The sequence below is a fragment of the Lipophrys pholis genome (genome assembly GCF_963383615.2).
Source record: "Lipophrys pholis genome assembly, chromosome: 3".
In the NCBI taxonomy this organism is placed as follows: Eukaryota; Metazoa; Chordata; class Actinopteri; order Blenniiformes; family Blenniidae; genus Lipophrys; species Lipophrys pholis.
This window is the reverse complement of record NC_137627.1, coordinates 11,561,465-11,580,439: the sequence shown is the minus strand read 5'-3', so window position 1 is coordinate 11,580,439 and position 18,975 is coordinate 11,561,465. Positions and strand designations below refer to the sequence as shown.

The 18,975-nt window shown below is 42.0% G+C and overlaps 1 protein-coding gene across 2 annotated transcripts; it reads right to left on the bottom strand.

Moving 5' to 3' along the window:
• Positions 1–3,283: 3,283 nt before the first annotated feature.
• gmps (guanine monophosphate synthase) lies at positions 3,284–15,444 on the bottom strand. 2 transcript variants are annotated; one of them, XM_080460462.1, is made up of 17 exons: positions 15,213–15,444; positions 13,287–13,459; positions 13,006–13,120; positions 12,500–12,597; positions 11,431–11,534; positions 11,089–11,282; positions 10,217–10,382; positions 9,877–10,028; positions 9,539–9,712; positions 9,056–9,161; positions 8,778–8,893; positions 7,694–7,819; positions 6,754–6,869; positions 6,516–6,646; positions 5,731–5,903; positions 4,765–4,891; positions 4,275–4,557 (listed from the first exon to the last, which is right to left on the bottom strand). In XM_080460462.1, exons 1-16 carry the CDS (start codon positions 15,237–15,239, stop codon positions 4,790–4,792), a joined length of 2,073 nt encoding a protein of 690 aa, XP_080316588.1. In that variant the 5' UTR covers positions 15,240–15,444; the 3' UTR covers positions 4,275–4,557; positions 4,765–4,789. The 2 variants fall into 2 exon arrangements, with proteins under 2 accessions (XP_080316587.1, XP_080316588.1); XM_080460461.1 differs by having other exon boundaries at positions 3,284–4,891.
• Positions 15,445–18,975: the final 3,531 nt, after the last annotated feature.

Here is an 18,975-nt window from a genome sequence, read left to right as displayed (position 1 = left end):
AGCACGTCGGACATGCTGGAAAAGTGTAAAAAGAATAAGAGGAGCACATTTCAAAAGGCTGAAAATTGTACTGAACTGTGTTTGTGTTTGCCCATCTATAAATAAAATAAAATACCAATAGGTTTGACGAGGACACAAAAGGAACTTCATATTGAGATTGACCCATCAAACACTGTCTTCACAAAACCAGCACAACTTCACAAAAATAAATGCAATTTAGACATCATGCTATTTTTCATGATGCCTCCAAGCGTAACATTTTTTTTTTTTTGCCGTAACTAAAAATGCAACTTGAATTGCATTTGACCTCCCCGACGAGGTAAAATATCTGAAATAGCTGGTTGCTGTGTTTCTTGGCACACCACTGCGGCGTGCATACCTCATGGAAGGACTTTCATCTTAGTAACACCTCTTGATCATCAGAATGGATTTCTGTTATTGAAAATCCATCCGCCTATCCATAAATCTTCTATATGGTTTTATCCTGTTCGGGGTTTGCGGGAGCCTTATTGAAAATCCTGAGACGTTATCTCCTTTGTCTTCTTTGAACATCCAGTAGATTGTATTGGACAATCTAAGCTGGGGTGAACCCAGAAACCTTGTTTGACACGTCTGCTTTTGAGAAATATAGTCTGTCTATGATTAACAACTTTTAGCATATCGGGGGAAACCCCTTATTTGTGTGATATGGCTGTTTGTTTGTTTTTAACACCAATTTCTCCTCTTTTTTTCTCCCTGCCTGTAGTAGATATTTGATTTTTACAATTGAGACAACTATGTTGACATTCAGAGAACATGAGGAGCTATTTATAGTAAACTAACAACTTTTCATAGCATATTTATGTAATTCCTCCTCTCTGACCCCTGGGTTATGCATAAACTGATTTATTGGGGGGGCTTTTTCCCACTGTTGCTCACTTTTCCTCTATCTTTTCATGAGGTTTGATAAACCTTTATTAGTCCCACAAGTAAGAAGCTTTGGTAAATATCTTCAAGTAGTGGGAACAGAAAACTCGTGAGCTATAAAAAAAAAAAAAATTATTTTGGATTTCTATGTGCAACTCCCTAATGAAACGAAAATAACAAAAAAAAAAAACTCAGGGAAATGTGAGTTTGTTTCGTTCCTCGGTCCTCCTCGTACTGTAAATAGTTGGTTTATGAGCTGGTACTGGAGTCAAACTGCCACAGGCCAGCAGTTAATTGGCAGCTGCGTGTGGTAACTTGTGCCCTCTTCTTGTAATGTCACTGCACGGCGACTGTTTCTAAATGGTGCCTGGTCCCCCGAGTGTGGCTCTGCGGTGTGTTGATGGATGACTGAACTTGTCTGCTCTTGTCTCCCAGCCTGAGGGGAGCGGAACACACCTGAACCCGCGGGACACAGAGGGGACGCTGGCTGGGTAACAAGGCCCGACTGCACGCAAATAGTCTTTGTAATAACATCACATTGTACCACTAACTGAAAAAAGATAGAGCAATTTAAAGCACTGAGATATTTAAAGGGGGATTTCTTAAATAGCTTGGATCAATTTACAAGATTTAAATTTGGACCATTAATAGAACTGTGTTTGCATCACTGATTTTTCTATACAGATGGCTGTGTTCTCAGAGTGTCAAGCAATATGTTACTGACACAAAGGCTCACTTTAAAGGTCAGGTCTCAGTTTGTAAGAGGGAGACACTTTAATTTGTCCAAATGGCTTAAATTTCAGGGCAATTTGCCATCCTTCTTAACTTCACTTAAGAGCAACGCTAGTGAGAATTAAGTAATGCACTCACGTGCATTAAGGCAGTCGTGTGTTACTATTCCCCCGCTGTTACTTGATACTAAGAGCTTCATTGCTTTATAAATACTCTCTTCTTGCTTGAACTGCACCAAAAGTAATAGTGACTCACTCCACCATCTTGTGGCAGAAGGTGGTAATGAAAGTACAAAAAAGGCTGTTGCCAGCTGGTTTGCTGAGAAACTTTGGAGTTTCTTACCTTCAGATAATTGTTTTTTTTCATTTACTAAAAACAGATTTCTCTAAGACCAAACTTAGGAAAGGCATTGAACACCAGTTGCTCCCAAAAACACCTCACGTGGCAGCACTCGCCTTTTCAGTGTGAATGTGACTGATCATGTAAAGCCATGTGAGACCGCAGCAGCAGGATAACTGTAGTAGTCTGTGGACTATTTGTTATTTAACTACATCTTTTTACATTTCTACAAGTATGTCAAAAGTTCTTTCCTGCTACTTTTGCTGTTCTGACAGTCACCAAAAACTTCAGTATGTGACATTTTTCTCAAACTTTTTAAATAAAGTTCCAGACAAACATTTGTCATGCCATACACTTGATATGGCTGCTGTGCTGTAGGGGTGGTTTCTCGCCCCAGCTCATCCAGAACTGTAAATCTAGTCTGCCCTCAGTCCAACAAGAAAAATGGCTGATTGAATAGTGAACACAACGGAGACTGGAGCTCTTCATACTCAAAAATTTTAATAAAATATGCCAAAACTCTGAACTTCAAAAGACCTGAACTGAAAACAAACTATTATGACTCACTACTGCCACCCAGTGCACAAAAGTGGCTTTGATATTGTACCAACAGCATGTTTACAAAAAAACAACTATATATATTGTTGAGTTTCTATAATGTGCAATGTATTTAGTCATTTACAATGATGGGGTGATTTAAGCTTAACTAAAGTAAATAGGAAGGGGTATTTCTTTACAAATTGCCTTTCACCTGTTGACACATGATAAACAGTAGACAGATAGTTCACAACAGAAGTGAGAAGTTTCAACATTGAGATCTTTATTAAAGCTCAGTTTTCCATTGTACAAATGTCAGAGTTGAAACTGCATGCAGTGGCTTGGTTTGAGGCACATTACTAAGGAAAATGAGCGTTGTTGACCCAAAAGATTTAACAAAAAGAAAATAATCCGACATAAAATTGCATAACTTAATCTTTATCGATAGTTCAAATAAATCCAACCCAAAAAACAAAAGTCAATTAATAGCCGTTTTGTATGGAGATGAAGGGAACACAAAACAGCAGTGTATAAAAGGTAGAACAGAGGGAGAAACACTGAGAGCTGTCAAGACGAGTTGAAAACCTTTCGGTTTGCTTTAGGAGTATGTTGCCACTACAGGTTAGGGATACAACAAAGGGGCAAACTTAAAAAAAAAATAAAATAAAAAATAAAATTATGGCTGCATGAAAACCACCACATCCGAGTGAAATGACTAACGGGGTGGGACAAACTTTTCTTTCTTTCTTTCTTTTTTTTTTTTTTTTTTAAACTCAGTTAAACCTGAGCGTTGTATTCACTGAGGTCTAAACGACTGGAGCATGATGTGCTGAGGGGTTTCTGACCGAACAGAACAGAAACAAAACGACGCAGAAATGCTTTCATAAGACAAAGTGATCCCGGAGATGACGGTACGTTTAACTTCACCTTTTGACACGACAGAGTGACTCGTTTGGGAGGGTGACGTTTCCACTGGATGCAGGATTCATGATGACAACAAAGCACTGAGGCTTCACCAGTGGAACAAAAAAAAAAAAAAAAAAAAAAAAAAAAAAAAAAGTGCAAAAATGTGCCCTTGTGCGCACACACACCAAAAAAGTAAAGAGCAGCCAAACAATGAGGTGACAACAGCAATTGAAATGTGGTTATAAACTCTTACTGTACTTATAATTTTGTTATTACTCCTCCTACCATGTTATTCTTCATAAAAAGCATACATATTGCAGCATGAGGAGAAACAGTGTTAGGTTCTCCTTTCTGGAAACGTCAGAGTCCAGGTCAGATCCCCCCCCACCCGCCCCCCCTCCTCCCCCAAAATAAAGAACAAACAAACAAAACAGGCACATACAAAGTTACCCATCATATTGGCCTCCTCCACAGCTGCACACAAGTCGTTACACCGAAGTAACCCGCGGTGCGACTGCGGTCGGTGACTCAACCAGTCACCCGCGCGTTCCAACAAATGCAGCCGAGGAAGATCGTCATGACATTTTTCTACTTTTGGCAAAACGGAAAGCTTAAAAAGTGTTGATTGGTCACATGGGCCGTCTGTCTGGACGACCTACGTCATAGCACAGCATACAGGCAGAAGTGAAAATGAGGAAAGGATAGTCTGAGGCTGAGAACATTCTGACCTACGACAGTGGAACAAAAACATGTGACAAAAAGAACTAAAGATATCCAAACCCCTCTTTCCTGCTTATGTTTCTTTTCATGACACAACTGTTTGCTTGTTTTCATTTCTTTTTTCTTTTATTTTTAACTTGTCCTATAATGCATCCTGAGGCACAACATCAAGTCCACTTACTGAACTTTCACAGCTTCTCGCCGCTTCTTCAGTGGCTGACCTCACCATAAGAAGTGGCAATTCAACTTTTCAACGGAGCGAGGAAATACATCGTTGTACATTAATCAAAAACGACAATATAATATCAATACCCAACATTAATAGCTCCCTACCGCCAAACATATTAAGACCAGGGAAGAGTGGGCGGGGAGAGCAGAGCAGTGGCGCCTTTGCGTGTGCGCTCGTCACAGTACGGTCTGCCGTCCATGGGAATGTTGACGAGAGGAGGAGGTGGGGGGGACGGGACAGAGGAGGGACAAGGGAGGGAGGGACAGAGGAAGAGAGGCGTTTATCGGCCCCCTCTGATATCAGTTGAGAGTGTTTGTGCATCGTGTGTGTGTGTGTGTGTGTGTGTGTGTGTGTGTGTGTGTGTGTGTGTGTGTGTGTGTGTGTGTGTCCCGTACGGGCGTGAAGGAGTCGTGGTGTGTTTTACTCCCACTCTGTGGTGCCGGGTGGTTTGGAGGTCAGATCATACATGACTCTGGAGATGCCGGGGATTTTCTTGATCTCATTCACCATCTTCAGCACCACCTGATGAAACAGAAAGCAAGACAGGAATTCAGAAACACTGAGCTTGAGAGAAAAGAGTGATTTCTTTTTCTTCTTAATTCTAGTTCGCCTCTTATGGTAATTTGTTTTTCTGCTCCTTACAAGTGCATCTCTAAAATAAATAAATCACTTTTCCAATAATTCAGTTCCAACTGTGAAACATCCATGTAGGTTAGAGTTATTACACGTAAGCAAAATAATTATCCTTCTTTATTAATTTAGCTTTTAAGGACTTTGCTCAGGGACACAGTGCTGACCTTCCAGTCACTATCTCACATGCTGCCGGTTGCAGGTTTTTCTGAGACTGTTGACTATATTGCTGTGACAATTTCACTTTGTGGGACTAATGAAGGGTTTTATATTATCTTATCAACCTCTAGGCCACCACAGTCCTCCTTTAATCCACATAGATAAAAAAAAAGTGTAATGCTTGAAACTCTATTTCATGTTGAGAGTGTAGAAATTAATGGAAAAACAATTATCTGTTCAATAAGTCAGTCAGTAAGTAAATAGTAATCCATTTTAGACACATCTGTGAGTCAGGTTAGAATGTTCAGAACAGATTTGTAGGAGATGTAACTCACAGCTTTTCTTTTAATATATGGTTAACTGTGCTCAATACAGCAAAACCAGGAAAGTCAGTGAGGTTAAATTACAACCACGTGATGTCAGCAAAATCTAACTATAAAAGTTACACTAATCCATTGAAAACACCCTTGGGTAGATAATCTGTAATCCCTCAGCTTGTGAGTTTCAAAAGGAAATCCCACTAGTTCGAGGAAAACACTACGACCAAGATGAGAGGTTGAATCGGGCTTTACCTCCTCGGGGATATGATTGCCCGGCATGGCGGGGATGCCGGTCATGAAGTCGCTGGTGATAAATGTTCGGACCACCACGGAGCGCCGGCAGGACGGCTGCTTCTGCAGCGGGTCACGGTCAAAGTGCAGGGGGGTGAGGATGACCGGCATCTGGCTGATCTTACCGGAATAGCCTGAAGAGAGAAGAACAAAAGGCTCGTTCAACAATATGCCCGAATGATAAAATGCCTTTCCACAATGTGGATATTAAAAACCCATTAGGATCCAGCCTTTATAGAAAAAAGATTCTTGAAGTACCACACCTCATTAGAGGCACAATAAACAAGAGATACATTGCTGTGTGAAGCACATTCATTTCACTACAAAACAAAACAAAAACAAAAACAAAAAAACTCAGATGTCTTCTATAATTTACCTTTTATATTCGTTTAACAAATCCGCACTTACTGTGTGCTTAGTAAACTTTTACTTTGTTCAGTCAAATTCCTGGGATTTTTATTTGTTGAAAAGTCAAGAGAATAATTAAAATTATTGCTTTAATTAATAGAATTTCTGAAACATTTTCAATTGTATTCCCAAAAATCCACAGGACTCAACCTGAAATCTCTCAGACACACACACACACACACACACACACACACACACACACACACACACACACACACACACACACACACACACACACACACACACACACACACACACACACACACACACACACACACACACACACACACACACACACACACACACACACACACACACACACACACACACACACTTACCAGACTCTCTAAGAATAGAGTGAGCTACAAAGTCAGCCTGTCTGAGCGTGCTCAGAACGCCTGTGGTCAGGAAAGTTGGGGTAATGTCTGTCGGCGGCTCCTTCACGTGGGACCCGAACACGTACACAACTCTGGCGGGGAAAATAAGGAGAGGCATGAAGGAAGGAGTTGTTCAGGTGATTTCTGCTCGGACAGGACGGATGATGAGGAAACCTGCACAGAAAGATTTACGCGTTACCTGTTGATGCTATGGCACATGCGAGGGATGAGTCGGGCCAGAAACATGAGCGATTCCCAGTGTGGAGATTCTTTACTTGTGACGCCGCAGACATAGCTGTAGGACCGGCAGTCACCCTGAGGCACAACGTCAGAGTTTGGGGATTGAATGTTTGCAGAGATACAAAAGAAAAGAAAACAATAACCAAAAAAAAAAGCTCTAACAACGGGCAAGAGTGCAGTCACCATGGTGTTTATGTCCAATAAACAGTGAATTTTACAACTTTAACATAAAATGTGTCTATTTTTAGCAAGAAAAAAAAAAAAGCTGCCTGTTTGTCTGCGGTCTCCAGCCAACCCTCGACTTGAGGTTTCAGGCAAATTTTAACTGACTGGTTTTAAACAGGAAGTAGTCGGACACACCTACACAAAGACACACTGACTGCAGAGCTTGGCAACAGGAAAGACTCGTGACCGCTCGTTTCTCTGAGCAACACTGGAGACCAGTTTTAACTATACACAGTGGTATATGTATATATATATATATATTTTTTTTTTTTAACTATCTCTAGAGACCACACCCTGCCTCAGATTCAGAGAATAAAATCTGAAAGTGACAATTTGAGAAGCCTTGTGTGGGAGCACTTTGTGGCTGACAACTAAATTATAGTTATAACAACACGAGCCAAACAGCTGGTGACACACGTTGTCTCACTGCCTCCGAGGAGACTTCAATGCTCCACAGCCGAGATGCTCTCACAAAGCAGAAACACGAGAAACAGATTAACCCCTAAAACTTGATCGCAGGGCCTAAAAGAAGCAACTATGCTCAACATTTAAAATATTCTGAAAATCTTTTCGTTCCCCTCAACAGATTCAGTTGAATATATACTGAAAAAAAACAAAAAAACTACAGAGTAGTTCTGATTTGTTCTGTTCGGCTGTTCAATCGGGGGTCTTACCTGGACGCCGACAGTTTTAATGGGCAGCAGGAAGGCATTGAGTGAATGAAGGCTGGTGATCTGCATGAGCTTCTCCTCCTCCTCATCTGATATGCACGACTTGACTCTCTGCAGCAAGGCATGGGGCTGGAGATCAGAGGAACAGAGGCGGCTTGTGAACGGGAAGTCGATGCAACGCGACTAATTGACCATTTTAAGAGTGCTTGTAATTTACAACTTGTTTTAGTACACCACCCCGGATTTGTCTTAAAACTAATTCCTACAAACAAATCAAAAAAGCACCTTATTAACGACCAGCTTTGTCATGAATCCCAAAAAAACACCTCAACCCTCTTTAGGCAGCTGTTTTGCAAAACCTGCTTTGTGAATTCTGTGGACAATATTTTAACCATCACATTGTCATGGTGATGATGTGAAGAAGCAACAAAACACTCAAACACATAAATATCTTCACTAGTTGGTGTAATGAGACCAAGCAGCCAGCAGAGGCTGTACATGAATACTGTCATGACCAAAGCAGATAGAATGAAAATCCACTCATGTCTTCTTATTGAGTGTGTGGACAGAATTTACATTGTATTGCTTCTTTCTGGACTCTTCACTGCGAGATGTTGTGACTTTCATTGTGATTTCACGACAGAGAATCGAATTTAGGATTGAAACACAATTTCAACAGATTATTGCACAGTTTCTGTTTCTATGATGAAACTGATGTCAGTGAAGCTTCAAATTGCTTTACGCCTGATTCTTCTAGAAAGTACAGAAAGCTCAACACGGCAAATTACATTCACAGAACTGAAAATACATAAGCGCACACTACCGCTAATGCTTGTTGTGAAAGTGTTCAGTGTTTAAAGTAATGCGATTACAATTTGTTGTCAGTTTAAACCTATTGTTCTATAAATGGGCGTGTCTATAAGTACATATGTTGAGTAGAGATCCAAACTTTGCACAAAGAAGTTGAGAAATATCAAATATATTTGCTTGTTGTCACTGAGCACAATGGAAAACTAAAAAAATGGTTAAAATGATGAGTGCTTTTACAATAACTTCACTATAAACAGATGACAGGTATCAAACTGACCTTTTTGACACTTGCAGAAAAGTCTGTAACAATTTTGAGGATGTTGTTCGTTTCAGCAAAATCCTTACAGATGTAAGGTTCCTCTGCACAAATCACTCTGATGGACAGCCCGGGACCTACAGAAACACAGAACGTTAGGAAGCCGTGTGATTGAACGACACCGAGCTCAGGGATGGAACGAGACGCGTGAGAAGAGATCAGAAGCCAGCATCATGAGTCGGCAGCGTCACATTTGTTCTCACAGAAGTGTTCACATCCACATGTGTTCATGTACTTACCGGGGAAAGGATGTCGACAGACAATGTCCTCTGGCAGGCCCAGCTCCCTCCCCAGCGCTCTGACCTCATCTTTATGGAAATCCTTCAGTGGTTCGATTACTTTTCCCTGCAGGATTACAAAGCAGTGGAATCAGCACTGTAACAGTGAAGAGTGGGGGAGTGTGAGACATGCTTAGGTGCTGCATGGCTCTGCAGATATATCAAACTGCTGAGGAAAAAAAAAAAAAAAAACACCACTTAATTTATCAGCTCAAACACAGCTAATGAAATGAAACATTGTATGAGACGCTGCATGGATGCAGGGGTCAAATGGAAGACGTCGATTTGAAGACATAAACACACAGACAGAATAATGTGTACAGTAATTACCTTGATACCAAAGGAAATTCAACTATCACCCATTTCCAAAATTCTAAACTCTGCAGCTCATTTACATTTGCCAATACATCAGAAACACGGTCCGCGTGGGCACGTGCGCTTTACCTCGTCTCTGAGTTTGCGGATGAGCTCGGTGTCGTTGTGGTGTGTTTTGATGACCTCTGCTTTGCCGCTGGCAAGATGAGAGGCGCTCTCGATGAGATCAGGCCTCAAAGTTCCCTGAGCCAGGAAAACCTCCTCTGGCTTCAGATTCATCTCTCCAATCACTTCATTTGCCACCTGTGAAGCAACAACAAATCGGATGAAATTAAAATGCGACTGGCTGATGAGAGGAACCCTGTTCAACAGTCTGTGCGTAAAAATGTTAATAGGTTTAAGAAAGAATGACATAACACACAATAACGAGCTTTGTATGCAAGAAATCCTTTAAAACCGATACTCACCTTGACAAATGTGTCTCCAATAATTTTTCGCTTCTCCTCTGGGTTGGTGGTCATATTCAGGGTCTTGCTAATGCGTTTCCGTGGCGTCCTGTCCTCCTCAGAGATGGGAAGGGTTGTTGTCCCATTATAGAAGGTGTGTGCTGCATTTACCACTGGAGGAGGCGGATTCATAACAAACAAAAGGTATAGCAGCAGGTCTCAACACATTCACTGAGAAAATTTGTCGCTTGGCTTCAAAAATGTCAAATGCACTTTGAACTATAATATAAAGCACTGTGTGTTTAGATATATTTATCATTATATATTTATCACAGCGAGTAAAAAGACCACCAGGACTCACCTTTGAGTTTGATGCCCAGCTTAGTGAGAGCCTCCTCCACACTCTGACTCTCTCGCTTCCTCATGAAGCCGTTGTCGATGTGAACGGCTATGACCTGATCCTGGTTCAGTGCTTTGTTGAGGAGAGCTGTGCACACTGTGGAATCCACTCCACCGCTCAGTAGCACCTGAGGAGAGCACCACAACCACTGTGTTCAGAGGCAAAGAGGAAATCTAATGGATGAGAAGCCAACCCGACATGTGGCGGCACTTCATCAGTTTTAACATCTAATTAAGCCGAATAATTTCTACTTATTTCATCTTCTCAAATGTTTTTGGTTTTTTTTTTTTAGTCCTGCACAACACTTGAAATTTAATTTCTTGGCAGACACAACCTTGAGTTTCAGAACGAGAAGAGTCTGGAGACTGCTTTAGATTTAATTAGCCGATTATCAATACAAGTAATACTCCAAAATGTCATGAACACACTACTCGGAGTACAGTAGCAAGTTGTGACAGACGTGTGGAACAGACAGTACTTGAAAAATAAGAAACAATGGAAATTGTGTGCTTAGAGAACATTTTCTACACTGGCTAATCTACTTCACACTCCCCTGAGATGAGGCCCAGTTTGAAAGCGCTCAGGGAGTCGACTACCTCTTTTCAGATGGAACACGATTTAATTTCAGAGATTAATTGGTTCTACTCAACTCCCCCCCCCATTGTTACTGTCACCACACTTCAAACTCGGCATGCCAGCTTTAGCCTTTTAGTCACATTATCTCCCAAAGTAAGATCAAACATGATATTTTCTTTAAGTCATTCCCCTTCCCTGGAAAATGGTTTGGATGAGAACACTCACGTCCACAAAACTTTACAGCCGTTTTCACTCACCAACACTTTCGATTTGTCGACTTTCTCTCTGATCTCTGTGATGCAGTCCTGTTGGCGGTTCTGCACGGTGAAGTTATTTGTGCATCCCGCGATCTCAAACAGGAAGTTGCGCAGCATCTCCATGCCTCGCTCCGTCAGGTCGACCTCGGGGTGAAACTGTGTCCCGTACAGCTTCTTCTGTTCGTTAGCGATCCCTGAACAGGAACGCACAGTCCGTTTTACCCTCTTGATAAGGTCTTAACCGACAAGTCACGCGTTTATACACAGAGTGAAGCTATAAAAACGCAGATGACTTAAAAAAAATCAAATAAAATGTATAATGACAGTATTCAATCAGCTCACCGGCGATGATGTTCCCTGATTGGGCCACCACTTTAAAGCCATCTGCCACTTTATCCACACTGTCCCCATGGGTAAGCAAGACCAGTTCCTCCTTCTGAAGGCCTCTGACAAGACAAACCGAGACGTCAGATAAAGATATGTGGTGCTCATTTATATACAAGATAGTTTTATATTCACACAAGCTCTTTCCTGTCCAGGCAGACTTTGATAAAAGACCACAACTCTTCGTTTGTGGCTGGAGAGCAGTACTTTTGTAAAAAAGAAAACCAGAAACATGCGAGTGCTGGAATGCTCCTATAGTTTATCAGGTAAATGCTTTACAGGGACAAACCGGCCCAGTCATTTTCTACACATCAGTCCTCACTGGCTGAGGACAGAGTGCTGCAGGAGTCTCAGGCACAAGTAATTTCGCCGAAGTGAAATTTTCGGGTTTGACAGGAGCACAATGACGCAGGCTGTCTGACAAAAAATTCATAGCTGCTGGATTTCTTGCAGATTTACATCAACAAAATAAGTGCTGCCTGACCAGCGTTTAAGGTGTCAGATGTGACCCGAATAACTCGCCTAAAAAGACACAATATATGTGTTCGCTCGTAAAACTTTGGCTCTCAGCGGAAAGTACAGAGATAATCATAACTACTGACACTCAAATGTGTTTAAAAACAACTATCAACTTATCGAATGTGATTTGTGAGATGACAACAGCGCAACAAATCTTTTTTAAGATACATCCCTGAAAACATGGCAAGTCAAAAATAATAAGAGCGAAACGAGGTCCTTCAGTGTTTCACTGTGTCGATTCACTACCCGATCCAAGTTTGAGGGCTGGTACGTGATCAATAACAATTTGCAAACATCTACAGTTCAAACTACAAGAACATCAGGAGGAGTAATGACGACCAATTCCTCAATTGTTAGCTGTTGTTCATTTCTACATTTACTCTTGCAAAGAGTGTCAATACCCAAAGTCTGGATATAAAAACTAGTTCAACTACAGTGCATAACTCGTGCAAACATGCATATAAGACACACGGGACTTTGTGATGTTCACAGGTGGAGTTGCAGATACCTGAAAAGAGAACAAGTGTTGTCCAGTCCAATACTGAAAACTCCATCCTCCCTCACACTCTTTTTGTGTACTGTGCCTCCAAAGACTTTATTCATCATCTGTAAACACACAAACGCATCACAGTTATTATTTGTACACAGGGCTCATTATAGCGAGATTAAGGTGCAGTTACAACTGTCTGCAGTTGACAGAAATGTGCTCCAGAGGGTGTTGGAAAGTGGCAAGGAAAACTGAGTGAATTTGACTCTCATCTTCTTTGCTGGTGTCAAAGTGCCCTTGAAAAGGGTTGTCAAGTCCCAGCTGGCATAACAGAGCTGAACAGCAGCTTGGAGTAATAGTAATGTGTTACTGCGACTGTCTAATGCAAATGCCTCTTTGAACAAAAGCTTTGCAAGTCTCTTCCATAGATAATTCCAGAAATCACTAAAGTACAGTTGTTGTTTTTTTAACTATGAAAAGAAAGAGATTAGTTTTGACAAAGATTTGCTATAATTATGAGCAGATACCTGCATGCCATAGCAAATCCCAAGCACAGGCTTTCCTATGGTGAATATGGCAGGGTCAAACCAGGGGGCATCTTCTGCATACACAGAGGCCGGACCTCCTGAAATAATGATTGCCCTGAGAAGGAAAAGAGAAGGAAAATGATTAAGTTAAACTGAATTATAGAGCACTTGCATCAGTTTAACACTAGCAGAATATTGGATGACACATATATATATATATATAAATAAACAAGTTGGTAGGGATAAAACAAAACATCATTGTGTGTGTAGTCCATTCTCACCTGTAGCCCTGTTCTCTGATAGCAAAGGCCGGGGTTTCCAGTGGGAGGATCTCCGAGCGTACACAGAGCTCCCGCACTCGTCTGTCAATCACCTTCCCGTACTGGGCTCCTGCGTCCAGGATGGCCACCGCCCCCTCACATGACCCATTCTGCTCTGCGCTGCTGATCTCCAGCTGTGGACCAACATTCATACGATATTCACTGTACTATTCCAAGTGTCTAGAGTTCTTTAGTGGTTTTAGCAAGAGGAGACATAAGGTAATGATTTTGTTGTAGACCTCACTTCGTCCCACTTCTGATCCTCCCATGGAAAATTCAACTCAATAAGCCCAAACATAATTATGAACATGTGAGCGGCAAACACAGACAGCAAGCCAATCTTGTGAAACGTGATGGAGCCAATAACCCATCCGCAAAATCACATGAAACCCACAAGTTACCACCGGTTATTAGCATTGTTAGGTGTCACGCACTACAGAGCAGTGCGCAGAGTAAAACTCATCTGCTTGCATTAGTGGCAAAGTAGCCTTGAAAAGAAATGTAGAGCCACATGTTCTCAATGGAAAGAAGGCACTCAAAGCCAGAGTCTCACTTAAATGTTTCATAGTACCACAACCATGTGGCCAAGGCTGACTTAAATGATCCATATAAATATCTAACTGAGAACTTTTGTGCAACACATCCCCAGAAAAATGCACGTTATAATAAGAGCAATGAAATTGTATTGCAGCATAGTTTGATCTGAAAATGTGTATATATTGGACATTTAACAAAAAGTGAGTGAGTTACACAGTGCTCATTGTGCACCAATCAACAATTTCTTGCATGACAAGCAGAAAATTGTAGAAATTATTTTTCAACTGTGGTTAGTTGTAGCATTACTTTAAATGTATTTTAGACAACATTATGGTAGGCAGCTCCCACTGCGTATTGACTTGGGGTTATCAACACCACAATATATGTAATATCTGCATTTTCCACATGCTGAGAGTGGATAAACAAGGGCGGAAAGAAGAGAAACATGACACCACGTGGTTGGTGATAACACTTCCTAAAACTGGTGTCATTACGCATGCCTCCAGCTCTGATCTCTCTGTGCTCCGGTTCAAACAAACAAAAAACAAAAAAACTGACAGCACCGTGAGCTTTTAACAGTACCAGCGGGCGGAAAACACGGAACACTCCGTGCAGAGCAAACTTTAACCACATCAGCTGATAAGACGCGACAGCGGCGGCTCGTCACACCGGTCACCTCGAGTTGGAGCTCGATCTCGCTGGCTCGGTGACGACGTTAGCAAACTGTCAGTTCGGACGTTGTGTTAGCTCAAAGTGCGTGACAGCGGCGCTGGGAAACACCTCCGCCTGCCACAGTCGCGGAAAACGCAGCAGTTCTCTTTAGTGCGTGTCGGTGTTTCCGCGCTGCTATTACACATTCTGTCAGTGCGGCTAAAGGCAGCTAACGCGCTTAGCTCCGGCGCGAGCTCGGAATAAACAGTGGGTAGCGGCGTTAGCCTGTTAGCATCGAGCTAGTTTAGCGGAGGTATGCTAAAAACCCACGCGGTGGCGAGAGCCCGGGGATCCGGGGGAGGACGCTCCTCCAGAAGGGGGGGGGTACAAATCGCAGGGAGAAATGGGGAGGGAAATGTATCAAACACGACTGATATATGACGTCCGGCTGGCCAGCGGCTAACAGCAACATGTTACTGTAACACTGCAACAGGCAACACGCAGCAGCGGACTGAGCGGTGCTGTGTCCACATCGCTACACGCTCTCCAACTTTCCCCCCCCCAGGTGCACACATAGGCCAGAATCAACCGGGGAGGGGGGCCAGGGGGGGGGGGCTGCACTGCCACCCGGGGTCCTAACACCGAGTCACCGTGTGGAGAGCGGGCTCCGGGGCCGCGAGTCCTCCCCGCTGCACTGACCTTGCTGTCTCCGTTGCACAGAGCCATGGAGGACCGCCGTGTAGTGGAATGAGCTGCTCTCCCCTTCGCCGCGGCGTCCCAGCTCTCTCTCTCTCCCTCTCTCTCTCTCTCACACACACACACACACACAGAGGGAGGGCTGCTGCTCAGCTCCCGGCTCAACACGCCGACTACTGTTGGAAGAGCAGACTGGTCCTCTGGTCACACTCTGTCCTCACCTCCGATTCGGTCTGGAGGAACTTTCACGGAGGAAACAGACTAAATAAATATGGGTGGAGCAGCCTGGAAGCCAGAAATACTGAGTGGGGCAGAGAGAGGGGCCCCGGGGGGCTGGACTGGGTAGAAATGGATTATATCAGGGTACGGTTGTGGTTTTTTTTTTTTTTTTTTTTACATTTTATAAAAAGGTTCTCGTTTTACTTGAAACATATCAATAGCTGATGAGTTTTGTTAAAAAATGAACTGGCACATTCCTTCCCCAGGAGAAAAATGTATACGCATCCAGTCAAAGAGAAATCTTCTGCTAATTTAGTATCGAAGAAACCCGAGTAGTCTCCCACAGTCCCCAAGGTCTGTCCTGGTCCAGTTTGCATGATCTCCCTGTGCATAGGCTTTCTCTTCCACTTTGACCCCAGTAGTCCAAAAACATGCATTGAATTTGTGATTGTACATTTTGCCCAGAGTGTGTGTGATCAGTGTACCCTGCCTTCGCCCACAGTCAGCAGGGATCAGCTCCAGCACACTGAGTTGGCTAAAGCAGTGTGAATGGATAGATGGAGTGTTCCTTACCATATCATATAACCCCCCCCCCCCCAATGCCAACACCTCACACTGCCAGACAGAAGTAGCAAGTATGTGAGAGGAGCTCTCTGTACTTTAACACATCTTTACTGTACGGCGTGTTCCAGCTGCTGGTTACGCTGCATACATTACTCCATATGTGTGCTGTTTCAGACTATGTGAGGTGCAACATTACTTCTCATCGGGGTTCTTGTACCTCGGTGGATTCTTTAATGAATTCAATGTATAAAAAAAAAAAAACCTCAGCTCAATTTCAAGTAAAAATTCAGCGTGAAAAAAACAAGCAGTGTTTTTTGTTTTTTGTTTGCTTACTGAGAAAGATAAACAAAGATCTGATTCACAAATGTGTTCCTTACAGACTTAAAAAAAGTGACGCGATATGTTTTTTCAGAACTCAGAAGCCACAAAGGTTGAAAAGCATTAGTGTGATCTTAAACAAACAACAAAAAGCTTGTGAGATCACCCAGTCTTCATCAAAAAAAACCACCATATTTTTAATGATATGTAGTGAAGTGGAAGAATAAAGTAAAAACTTTGAATTTTAATTGTCCATCTAGAGGGCATTATTTTTCACAGTAATGTATATATTTGTCCAACACTAAACAAAGACATATATTTGACCTGACAAACAAAAAGAGATGCTCCATAATGTTCTAATAGTTAGCAATATTACTTCATAGTGAAATTGCTTCTACTTTGAGTACAGTTTGCATGTTCTTTTTGAGCAGGGATGATTTTTCTCTGGGTAGTCTAGTTTTCTATCGCAGTCCAGAAACATAAATTTAAGGTCAAATTGTACCCACTGAGTTACCTTCAGTTAGTCAAATATGCACTATCTAGTTGCTTTATCTGTGAGTTCTTCATATAAAGATCTATTTCATGCTCACACAAACCTTCAAAGTGAGAGTTTTTAAATGGTTAAAGAGGAATTTTGCAGCAAGGACACAAATTCCTCCAGTCAGCAGGAGAGCCAGGATAGTTTTCAGTCTCTGGTTATATATCATAAACGTATTTGCAACAAACGAAGCATGCTGAGAGGATCTCAGTCAAAGTAAATTGTTTTATGAGAGGGTTCGGGAGTCGTGCACAAAAGTAAATAATTATGTAATCATATGCTGCTTTGCATTGTAATAACTTCTAGAAAGGAGCCATCGCTGCTGCTATTGGCTCACCTAGTGTATGTCTTCCAAATATCTGCAGATTTGCTCTCATTCTTGCAGGGTTATCGTCATTTTGAATTTAGGCGCAGTTTAAATGAGGAAATAAGATCAAATATTATTTTGAAAAATGTGATGGGAGAAGATGTTTGAACGTTTATGATACACAGATTTATGATATCAGCGCCACCCTGAGGACATTTTGCTGAATATCATTACAATTCTTGCAAATATTATCTTGAATGATACACTTTTTTTTGATCGGTTGAAATGCTTCATCAATACACAGATTATAGTAGCGTAACTATAGCAACAGTAATTCTATTTAAGTCACAACAGTAATATAAACCTAGCCACGAGCATGTTTTCAAACATATAGATAGTATACAGCAGGGTTGTCCAAACATATGTTTTACTGACGGCCACATACCAAAATATATGAAGGAGGTGGGCATAGTTTTTCACCTTTAATGTATAAAAGTAAGCAAACGTACGTAAATGATGCTTGGTAAAGGCTGCAAGCCAATTATAACTGGATCATGGACCACAGCTAACCTGTAGGTAGGCTAAAAGATGGAGACGGTGTCTCTGTGTGAAGATTGCGCGTTCCCTGTGTTTGTGGCTCGGTTCTTCTGTGGGTATGAACAAACATGCACTCGGCTGATTGGTGACTCTAATTTGCATGTAGGTCCGACTGGGAGTGTGTGTACTTGTCCCTCGCTGTGTTTGCCCGGACAAGTGACCTGTCATGGGTGTATCCACCTTTCGCCTTGGGAGTGCTTCAGGGTCTTTTTTTGTTTGTCGTTGCTCTCAATACTTCCACCATGACTCCATGTAGACTGAGCAGGAAAGAAGGAAGACAACCAGTTTTCATGTCTGTTCCTCAAAAGGCTTTTCGTCAACAAAGTAGTGCAAACAAAGCCACACAGTGATGGAATCGGTATCACTCTTGCCTCAGGGCAAGAAGATTTCACTCGGATTATGGGCTCAGGGTGGTGTCATGTACTCCTTGGGTTGATAGATGACTCAAAACTCTCTCAACACTTTTGCTGGCCCTGATGGACTGTTCAGGGTGTGCCCTGTCCTGCCGGATCCCCAATGTAAGCTGGGATGGGCTCCAGATAACCTGCAGCCCTCAGTAGGACAGTTGAAACTGTTTAGAAAATACATGTTTAGATGGGTCATAATTGAAACCTGATAAATATCTGCATCACTGATGATATGGCGCCTTATCTGCTCAGCTCACCCAGGTTGTATTCCAGTTTTGAAGACATTTCCATGAAATTTACAACATAGATTCAGTATAGCCAACCAACGGTTTAGATATACTGAAATATACATCCAAGTTTGTTACCATCAGTTTTCAGTAAGGTATCTCTTCGTAAAATAAGACCTAGAAAGATATTCTGACATGGTGAGTACTGCATCTTAACAGTGATCCTTCCATCAGGCCTAAATCTGCCGGTGAGCTGTCACATGCCATCTGTGGAGATAAACAGTCTCACATGCACTCAGGGCAAGCACAAGGCAGAGCGTGCTGTTCTTTATTACCTCTGCTTTAAATGTACTTTATTGGCAGCATCATGTCCCATCCTAAAAGACCTTTTGATCACATACTAAGCCTCCATGATTCTTCCTCTAAAAACAGTGGGTTTTGGTCTAAACATTTTTTGATGTATTACTTCCCTTTTCATTTAAATTCCACTGTAATATTGTTACCATAGATAACTATATGTAATTACTATAATTTTGATTTTCTAAGTGAAGAACCTTTTGCAGATCAAAATGTTCTATGGTTGTTTTCA